At 39.1% G+C, this 11,725-nt stretch overlaps 1 protein-coding gene across 4 annotated transcripts in view; it reads right to left on the bottom strand.

Annotated features, from left to right (window-relative positions):
• anks1b (ankyrin repeat and sterile alpha motif domain containing 1B) overlaps nucleotides 1-11,725 on the bottom strand; it is a 177,583-nt gene that overhangs the window by 42,912 nt on the left and 122,946 nt on the right. For all 4 annotated transcript variants that reach the window (XM_060886360.1, XM_060886359.1, XM_060886361.1 and 1 more), the window contains one exon: nucleotides 597-695. In XM_060886360.1, the coding sequence (XP_060742343.1) occupies nucleotides 597-695 (99 nt within the window). The remainder of the gene's footprint in view (nucleotides 1-596; nucleotides 696-11,725) is intronic.

The raw sequence follows: 11,725 nt of genomic DNA on the forward strand, positions 1-11,725 counted from the left end.
ACAAATTTGTCAGGATTGATGTATGAAATACAGATTGATTCCATATTCATTGGGCCTGTATATTATTAATTTTAGCCCAACAAAGTAGATATTATTTTGTGTTTAATATGCATAACACCATACACATAACAATGTTTCTGGACCTATAGTGGCCACTGCATGCTACCAGGCCACCATCTCGGATCTAGCGTATACAAGGTATATAGAGGAATGACAGTAAAATCCACTTAACTTGTTTAATTAAAACAGTATAGAATTCCAAAATATTGCAATAATAAAAAAATTAGTCACACCCAAAGAAGAAAAATCGCAAAAATCGCTACACAACTAAATAAAATTCTAGTGGTTTCTTGCTGAAGTAATGAAAAAAATTTGTCTCATCCTGTTCTGTGCTCAGGACCCTGTTCTGTGCTCTGATTGTCTGAGATCTGGTCTTGTCTAGCTGGTTAAGGAATAAATATTTTGCATCACATTGACCTTCATGATTCCAGCTTCATGTGGTGATACATGGTGAGTGTCATGCTTAAATGTCGCTGCTATTTGTTAACAGCGAGAGGCTTTACATCCTCTGTGCGATGTCTGCCTCGTGTACTAACCCTGGGAAGAAGGCGGATGGCCTGCAGAAGGCGCTGTCTGTGTGCCGAGTTTAGAATCCCGATCTCCAGCAGGTCCTGGTCCTCCACCACATTGCTGCCCTAAAAGACAAAATGATAATAAATGATGAATCAAAGTAATAATAAAAATAGCATGCTATATATTAGTGCTGAAAGATTCTTGTATGTTTCCTTATAAGATTGGTCCACTTTCACAAAGTGAGGTACAAGTGGCGTTTGGGACCATTTTTCAGACCTAAAAAAGTATCACAGTAAAAAGTGTGCACCAGGTCCAGTCCAGTGGACTGTAGGCTTTTCGCCAGGTACTAAATGTTTTATCATCTATCATTCTGCCATCATCTGATCTAACTTCTCTCTTCCTTTTTTTTTTGCAGACGAACAGGTTAGACACAGGTTTCATGGAATTTTTGTCCAAGGTACGGTATTAGAGGAGGAGAAGCACCAGTGCTTTCCACCATGATGATCACAACTCTTGGCATGCAGACACCTAGGAACCAATTACTCATTGGTCTCTAGCCTTACAATCTTTCGAGTTCAGACAAAATTGGCCACGCAAATAGGCTGGGTAGGTGGGGTATATTCTGTCTCCCACTAGTCAATCACAAGTATCTGTGAGCTCCTGCACAAAGAACAGAGTAGACACTCTTCCCTTCAAGTGTGTGACGCAGCACGAGCAGCACTTAGAAGACAAATGCAGAAGTTGGATTTACAGTATATGTCTTAGCGGAAGCCCATGCTAGTAGATGTTGAAAGATGTCATGTAGATAGGGAAGGACTAGCTAGTGGGAGGAAGCTGACGAGACCAAATTGGGGAACCCTCAAAACAAACAAGCAAACAAAAACCTTTCTTCATGGGAAATATATTTCTCCCACCTTGCAGAAACGTGCATGCAGAAACAAACACCTACACACACGCGCACACACACACAGATGCATACAGCACACACATAGTACAATGAATCTACTGCCTGTGGAGTTTCACCTTTAATGACCTTTGCTTAAGCTTTATCAGTCCAATCAACTGCGCACCCCGACAGAGATCTGAGCGCATTAACCATAAATGTACTTAGACTCTAGTGTACACATTAACAAACACAAACACAAGTCAAGCAATAAATAATAAGCTCAGTGGACAGACTGTGTGGTGCATTATGGATAATTAAATCATGTTGATTAAAGCTCTGAGCACCAAACATCTGCTACAGTCAACACAATGAAACACCAAATCAGAGTAGCAGTATGACCGAAAACTGCTGTGTTCTAGATAAACATTTTCAATTCTTTATCTGATCATATGATATATAAGTCTAGCGCCCTTCACCATCTCTATTTGTCTCTTTGATAAGGTCCTCACACGGTTTCTGAGCCGTAGCTCACATGAAGGATTTGAAATGAAACAACTGAGTAATAAAGCGAGCATCATGCTCTATATTCTGTGCAGTAGCTCATACGTTCAGGAGCTGTAAAGCATGCTTGTAAAGTGTAACATCTGTGCTACACATTTACTATTTACTACACGTGTACTCTACAGGATCGGCTCTGCTTTCAGACACTGTGCCATTCTGTTGAAGGGTAATGACCACATCTCATAAAGAGCAGAATAACAACATCGGTAAATACCACACTTTATTATTCACCCACAGTACTGTACATTAGTTACCCTGGACAAGCAGGCTGGAAAGTAACCATGGCAATAAGTACCATGATGCACCACATGAAAGAGTGTTCTATTCAAAAATAGACCTGATGAAAATAGCATTATCAGAGCAGGACAATCAGACCCTCGCCCAATGGATAAAAATATGCAGTTCCAGTGGTCACATGATTCAGGAATTAAACTGCATGGATGAAACTCTAACACTCGCACATTAAGGTTTATTATCGATTCAGTACGATGTAAAATGCTTTGGCTAACACTAGGGTGAGTGGATAGTAAGCAGATATAAAACGGTGAGTAAACGTACAATAACAGGACATTCATACAGTAAGGTGAGACTAAGTGGATATACATACAGTGATATACGGGTCATTCATACAGTTAGAGGAGAGGAAGTGGACATAAGAGTGAGAGGACATTCAGACAGTAAGGAGACATTTATAGTGAACATTCCTACAGTAAGAGGACATTTATAGTCGAAATTCACACAGTGGGAGAAGAATTATAGTAGCCACTCATACAGTGAGAGGACATTCATACAGTGAGGGGACATTTATAGTAGACATTCATACAGTGAGAGGACATAAATAGTGGACATTCATACAGTGAGGGGACATTTACAGTGGACATTCATACAGTAAGAGGACATTTGTAGTGGACATTCATACAATAAGAAGACATTTATAATGGACATTCATACAGTGAGGGGACATTTACAGTGGACATTCATACAGTAAGAGAACATTTATAGTAGACATTCCTACAATAAGACATTTAAAGTGGACATTCATACAGTGTGGGGCCATTTATAGTGGACATTCACACAGTGAGGGGATATTTATAATGGATATTCACACAGTGAGGGGACATTTATAGTGGACATTCATACAGTAAGAGGACATTTATAGTAGACATTCCTACAATAAGACATTTAAAGTGGACATTCATACAGTGTGGGGCCATTTATAGTGGACATTCACACAGTGAGGGGATATTTATAATGGATATTCACACAGTGAGGGGACATTTATAGTGGACATTCATACAGTAAGAGGACATTTATAGTGGGCATTCATACAGTGAGAGGACATTTATACAGTAAGAGGACACTTATAGTAGACATTCACTCAGTAAGAGGATATTTATACAGTAAGAGGACATTTATAGTAGACATTCACTCAGTAAGAGGACATTTATAGTGGACATTCCTACAATAAGAAGACATTTATAGTGGACATTCATACAGTGAGGGGACATTTATATCGGACACACATACAGTGAGGGGACATTTATAGTGGACATTCACACAGTGAAGGGATATTTATAATGGACATTAACACAGTAAGGGGACATTTATACAGTAGGAGGACATTTATAGTAGACATTCACTCAGTAAGAGGACATTTATAGTGGACATTCCTACAGTGAGGGGGCATTTATAGTGTACATTCATACAGTGAGAGGACATTTATAGTGGACATTCCTACAATAAGAAGACATTTATAGTGGACATTCATACAGTGAGGGGACATTTATATCGGACACACATACAGTGAGGGGACATTTATAGTGGACATTCACACAGTGAAGGGATATTTATAATGGACATTAACACAGTAAGGGGACATTTATACAGTAGGAGGACATTTATAGTAGACATTCACTCAGTAAGAGGACATTTATAGTGGACATTCCTACAGTGAGGGGGCATTTATAGTGTACATTCATACAGTAAGAGGACATTTATAATGGACATTCATACAGTGAGAGGACATTTATAGTGGGCATTCCTACAGTGAGGGGACATTTATAGTGGGCATTTATACAGTGAGAGGACAATTGTAGTAGACATTCATATGATGAGAGGACATTCATACAGTAAGAGGACATTTATATTGGACATTTATACAGTGAAGAGACATTTATAGTGGACATTCATACGGTGTGGGGACAATTATAGTAGACATTTATACAGTGAGGGGACATTTAGAGTGGACATTCATACAGTGGGTGGACATTTATAGTGGACATTCATACAGTGAGGGGACGTTTATAGTGGACATCCATATAGTGAGAGAACATTTATTTGGATTTATTTGGATATGAAAGGAACTGGTGGGAAATGAAAGCCGCAGTGATGCTGAACATCATCTCTTCTCTCTAGAAAAGCTTTTTTTTATGAAGATGCAAATGCCTACGTTAGAGAGGAAGAAGCTCTACAGCTTCATCGCTCATCAGGGACCAGGGGACACTGCAGCAAAGCAGAAGCGCAATATTAATTTCAAAGTATTTCATAGGATCTATTAGATATTTTCAACAAATTACACCAAATTAGAGGCAGGAACGAGACGCCAGGTGAGGTGGAGAAAAGAGAGAGACGTAATCAGGGACAGAGAGACAGAGAGTCTTTTCTAAGCCTCTTTCAGACACCCCAGTCATCTGGAGTTAGCTGATAGTGTAGTCTTACATAATAATGAGCTACTGGCAAAGCTGAGTGTGTGTGTGTGTGTGTGTGTGTGTGTGTGTGTGTACGTGTAAACAGAGGACTCTCAATTAGCCCAAGCCTTCATTATTGTTCAGAATGAGCAGCTATTATGAAGCGGACAGATGGACTGAAGTGCAGGTTTTTGGTTTTAATCTAAAAAAAATAATTAGTGGAAGAAATCAAATTTGAATTGAAATTTAAAAATTGAAATGCAACCCCTCCACTTGCCATTATGATGCGAAAAAAAACCCTAAAGTTCATCATTCATTCATCTTCTACCGCTTATCCGAACTACCTCGGGTCACGGGGAGCGTCATCTAAGGCGTCATCGGGCATCAAGGCAGGATACACCCTGCACGGAGTGCCAACCCATCGCAGGGCACACACACACACACACACACTCTCATTCACACACTACGGACAATTTTCCAGAGACGCCAATCAACCTACCATGCATGTCTTTGGACCGGGGGAGGAAACCGGAGTACCCGGAGGAAACCCCAGAGGCACAGGGAGAACATGCAAACTCCACACACACAAGGCGGAGGCGGGAATCGAACCCCCAACCCTGGAGGTGTGAGGCGAACGTGCTAACCACTAAGCCACCGTGCCCCCACCCTAAAGTAGAATAATATAATATTTTCATCTCTATTTCTTCATCTTATCTGTATTACTTTACATGGGCATAATTATAATAGAAACCCTGACGCTTAAACTAACTAACTAATGCCGCAATTTTCTTGATAAACTGAAAAATAATAAATAAATCGCTTACGGTTTTCCTTCTGTGTGAATGTACTGTAGGAACATCTATAAATATTTTGCAGTTTGACAGAAAATGGACTCTGGTGGAATACATTAACACTCTGGGAGCTACTGTACTGTACTGAGATATTCATAAAGAATTATAAATAACACACGTTAGAGTTGCATTGATAAACTCATTAGTTTATATCCACATAATGTAAATCTTCAAATCTTATGGTTATGCTGAAATTACCCATCAGCCCCTGTATGTACCATGATGATGATGATGACCTCGCATCACATGCCTCAGTCTCATTTCACCCTGCTGAGCACAGCTATATAACTTCCTGTCATTCAGCACTTCTTGCTCTTGCTTCTGTAGTTGCTGTGTCTCATTTGTTGTGTCATGTCCACAGCCTCTTTCACAGTCTGGAGGTTTTGTTATTTTAGTTTGTGCTTCACTATGAGTTTGTTTCCTTTACACTCTGCACTTGCAATCGCTGCCTCTATGATTTTCTGACAGTTTTGTTTCTATGTAACAGGTTTGGTTTACCATATTCGTACCGCCACCTCACGTACACTTCAGTTCACTTCAGTCTGTAGTAATTACAGCCATACAACGGCATCGACCCTCCTCTCCTGAAGACTATCACGTATCATTTCACATTTTAAATGAAATAAAATCTTCACCCTGCTCAGTCCAGTCAGTCCCTATAGTCATCTCCTGTGTGCTGCTCAAATGTGTGCTCTGCTCCTCTGTATTATTTTTATTTATTTAGATCAGCATTCAGAGCAGAAACATGAGTGGACGTGGTCTGACGTCCACTCATGACTAAGTCCTAGTCATGCCCATACAGTAGCTGCTTAGCATATTGGATGACTTTGAACAGAAAAAAGGTGTGAAATGTAAAGTAAATGTTCAGTAGGTGTGTTTAGTGATCCCACACATCCCTCTTGTTCAATGTGTCTTTAAAACTGCATTATTTTTGTTCGTTTTATGTTATGATTTTAATTCAATTCAATTTATTTGTATAGCGCTTTTACCAATTCCCATTGTCTCAAAGCAGCTTAATTCCATCACATATGACGTGTTTGCAGTTTGCAATTTTTTCCTGTTAGAATTTCATTCAATTCTGATCATGTAACACCGACATGAAGGAAATGAAATCACGAAAACAAGATGATTTGATTTTTCTTCATGACACTGATGTTGCATTCTTATAAAGAAAATTAAAATGCAAATGCTATTATTTCATTTCATTCTGGTGCCTTCTTTGTGTATAGATACAAGAAATGAAACAGGAGATTTCATTATTATTATTATTATTATAACAGAAGATTCATTTTGTCACAATTACCATCTGTAGTAATAAACTAGAGACTAAAGACTAGTCTGATCAGGTTAGGGGGAAGACGCTCATCTTGACAGACGGATGGGATCCGAGATGGGATCAGAAACGATGCTGGAGCGAGTCAGTTTCAGTGTCTAGGTTATTTAAATGAAATAATACGTGTAATATCCAAATATGTCCAAAGAATGAATAAATACTGTAATATGGACAAAATAATAAGAAACAGGTGACATAGGGGACAAATTCACTGGTGCACAACAAGAACTCCTGATAAAAATACTAGGCAAGTTTAAATGAACCACTTTATTAAAACTTTATAAAATGGTTTTATTTTGCAGAGTTAATGAGTTATTTTGCAGAGTTAACTGCTACATAAAAAAACCTGCCTAAATAGAGAGAGAGAGAGAGAGAGAGAGAGAGAGAGAGAGAGAGAGAGAGAGAGAGAGAGAGAGAGAGAGAGGACTTTTAATTGAATTTTAATTTAAACATAAAATAAATGTGAACAATAATGCTGCAATATTAAAAAAGATGTTCTACTAAAGATCTCTGTTTTCTTATGCTGACGTTTTGAAATCTGCCAAAAAGAAGGAGAATCAATAATCAGTATCAAAAATAAAATGGATTTAAGTGTGAAAATGTGAACGTGTGTTTTTAAAAGCAGCACTTTAACTAACTAAGCATGATGTATGGGACAAAACCACACACACTGATAGGAGAGGAGATAAGTCAAGTCAAGTCAAGTCAAGTCAAGTCAAGTCAAGTCAAGATGCTTTTATTGTCATTTCAATCATACTGTATACAGTATAGCTGACGCAGTACATAGTGAAATAAAGCAACCGTCCTCCAGGACCATGGACAATTTCCCTTCACTAGAACTAAGATGCTCAAACCCTGCTCCAGCATGACAATGCCCCTGTGCACAAAGCACAGAGTTGCATGAAGAAATGGTGTGTTAGGTTTGGACTGGAAGAACCCGAGTGTCCTTCACTGAGCCCTGACTCTGACTCAACCCCACTGAACACCTTTGGGATGAACTGGAACACCAACTGAACCCCAGACATCCTCATTCTTACAACATCAGTGTCTGATCTCATTAAAGCTTTTGTGTATGCTTTTACTGAATGATCACAAATCCACACAGCCACAATCCAACATCTGGTGGAAGACACAGAGGGAATAAAACTGGAAAGAGCACATACTGTATGAATGCGGTAGGTACCTACAGTGTATGTACTATAGATTACTGAGAGCTTGCATCAGTGCTGCACTCATTCTGTTTTCATTATGTTTATGGACAAAGATAAACTTAAGTCAGCTGCATGGAACGTACAGTAAATGAATACATTTCACAGCATACTAACACGGGCTGATGGTTTAGAAATCTATTTTATTTGCATATGTGTGCGTAGAACTTTATTCCGTTTTAATTCTTGGTGTTATTGATTTTTTGGGTCTTCAGTATTTCTCAAAATCTGTTGGATCTTTCTGTTGGATTGAGACCTTAGGCTACTGTATTATGAAACGTTTTGCAAGATTCAGTGTTTACTACTTGTGAGTGTGTATGTATGTGTGTGTGTGTGACAGAGAGAGAGAGAGAGAGAGAGAGAGAGAGAGAGAGAGGAGGACAATCTTCAATATGGGATGTTTATTCATATAAAACACATAAAATGTTATATGCACTATAACACAGTCTCTCTCTCTCTCTCTCTCTCTCTCTCTCTCTCTCTCTCTCTCTCTCTTTCTCTATCTCTCTCTCACACACACACACTCACACACACACACAAACACACACACACAAACACACACACACAGATATTTATAAAAAAAAATGTTACACACTCAAAGGCTGTAAGCTGAACTAAGCAAATTGAAGCTACAGAAACACTGATTTCTCCTGTGTGGCTCGCACTGCATGATCGTCACCAACACACAGCGGTTGCCTCGGCAACCAAAGGAAAAATGCAGGTCTAGGAGAGGGCGATTGAAATATGTCACCAACGCCATCAAAATTATTTAATATGATCATAGAGAAAAGTAAATACATGCCCACTCTCTCTCTCAGACACACACACACACACACACACACACACTACTCCATTATCCCATTATCCTAATGATTAATTTATGCTATTCGTACACATAAGCCTATCCATTAAACTTTAGTAATGCAAAATAAACCTTTTGGCTCTTTAAGGTGTTTTTAGTAAAGTATATATATATCTATAATGTTTCAGATGACCAGTTAATGTCAAAAGTCTATTCCAGCCTCAAATCCAATGGAGCTTTATTATACTCTATAATCTATAAATCCATGGGGCTTGTCTGTTGTCCCTTCAACCTACTACAGCAAACAGAAAGCTTATACTCTAATAAAAACATGTTATAGGATATACACACTGTTTATGTACAGTCCAAACATAAGTTAATTTATCAGATCTTTCATGCTAGCTGGTTTCTGTTTAGCACTTGGGCACAGATGCCCTTGTGAAGAATTTCCCAGGAGCAAACGTGAGTAAGAAAGTAGAGACCATTTGACAATACAAACAACCTTGGAGTAGTTCCAGACAGTGAGCTATCCATCTGCTGTGTGTGTGCCACCTTCTGGCCCACCTCAGATTAATATGAAATAAATCATCATGATATCAATAGAAACTTTCCAGAGTCACACACAGTTTTAAATAACATGGAACGTCTCTGTATTCTCAATAACCGCATTCTATCCCCACATCATGTGCAGAGGTTAACTTTTTGTTACTAGTGCAGTGATATATTGGTTATATAACATGTCGAATGTAGCATATTAAACAGTAGAGCATCTGAGTGAAAGTTTGATATGTTGCCAGGCAACCTCTATAGAAGGTGCTCCAGATAAGGTGCGTGTGAATGTTTTTCTTTCTCTTAGACTGGGTTGACTCAGTCATGAAGGTTCTCCCTTCCTAACGTCCAGAGGATCTCTGAGCTCAGCTGCTTGTTCTGTATCGTCATCTCAACATGAGACTACTGAACCTCGCTCCTGCCAGTTTTTCTCCTGCGCTCTGTCAAACCACTACAAATTACTCAGAATGAGAAACTGTTGCCCAGAAATATATCCTCAGCGTCTCTCTGGCTTCCTGTAGTCAAAACCATACCAGCTCCAACCGACCTGAAGACACCTGTCAAACCCCACTCTGCACCATTCTCCATTCCTTCACACCACAAACGTGACCTGGTGTCCCTCAGGACGTGAGTATGACATGCGTCAAGGCTTTTCCAGTACTTGATTCTCATTGGACAGAAGGTGATAACTTGTCTTAAACTAAACACTTTCTAATGGTGTAACTGTAGCTTGGCTTGGCATGGCATCCTGTCAGTGGCTAGATAATGCTAAGTGGTAAACTAAACTGAACGGGTATATTTACTCATAGAAACTCTAAGCAGTCATACTAAAAAGAAAGATATTTAAGCTTCTTATTAAGTACAACTTTTCTGTTTCAAGACGTAATGTTTTATGATTGCAAAAGTTTAAACATGTCCATTATAGGCAACAAGATTAGCTAGCCATCTAGCGTTAAGTAGCTAGTTTCTAGATTTTATGTGAGCTACAGTATGTAGCTTTTTAAAACAATATAATTAAGGCATGTTAGCTAACGAGCAAGCTAAGCCAGCTAAGTCTTCACTGTGTATTTCACTGATATGATAGTTAGGCTAATTATCTGAGGTGAAATGAGCATTTCTGTTGGCTTGGAAAGGTGTCCGATTTTATAGCATGCGGTAAATATGAATGTGACTTTTCCGATTCTGACACTCAACAAAGTGGCTTAAAGATGGCTATATGCTATAAAACATGCTACGTCTCTGTGGCTTAAAGATGGCTATATGCTATTAAACATGCTATGTCACTGTGGCTTAAAGATGGCTATATGCTATTAAACATGCTACGTCTCTGTGGCTTAAAGATGGCTATATGCTATTAAACATGCTACGTCTCTGTGGCTTAAAGATGGCTATATGCTATTAAACATGCTATGTCACTGTGACGTAGCTTGCTCAGGGATCTGTCTACTCATCCATTCATCCATTCTCTACAATGCTTATCTTACTTTGTCATAATGAACCTGAAGTCTATCCCAGGAGAATCCAGGCACAGGGTAGAGAACACCCTAGAAAGCAAGCCAGTCTATTGCAGGGCACAATTACACACTCGCATACACTCACCCATTCATCACTAGGGACAATTTAGAGATGTCAATCAGCCTACAAAGCATGTCTCTGGACTGGGGGAGGAAACCACAGAACCCAGAGCCAACCCCAAGCAAGAGGAGAACCTCAGGTTTTTTTCCCAGTAAATGTAGTGTTGTTTTCCATGTTATCGTGCCTAGTGCTTTATGGTTTTGACCTTGGATTGATGTTTTGATTTCTGATCATACGTTTAGTTTTGATAATTGTATATGTGAAAATATAGGTTCCTTAACCATGACTGCATCGTGCTTTAGAGTTCTGCTAGTAACCAGCTTTTGTACTTAGTTTAGAAGGAAAGCGTCACTGTGTCTTCCTGCTCTGATGGCTCTCTCTCTCTCTTTCTCTCTCTCTCTCTCTCTCTCTGGGTCAGGGACACTTGACAATTAGGGAAGTCTATTTTTTCTCATCCACGCTTTAGTCTCATTTGTTCAGTTTCTTTGTCTCTTCGTGAAAACTTTAGGCAGCTTTTTAAAAGGCAAGTCGAGAGAAAGCATCTGTGCTAATGAAAATTCTGCTTGCTTTCCTCTGTGCTAAAAATTGCATAATTTTCTGATTCAGTCAGCAGTGCAGATATGGGTTTTGTCCATAAAGACAGGGCGGATCTTCTTAACACTCAAAGTGTGTGACATTCTTAACAAATTGCAAAGGCTAG

This window comes from Tachysurus vachellii, chromosome 14 (assembly GCF_030014155.1).
Source record: "Tachysurus vachellii isolate PV-2020 chromosome 14, HZAU_Pvac_v1, whole genome shotgun sequence".
In the NCBI taxonomy this organism is placed as follows: domain Eukaryota; kingdom Metazoa; phylum Chordata; class Actinopteri; order Siluriformes; family Bagridae; genus Tachysurus; species Tachysurus vachellii.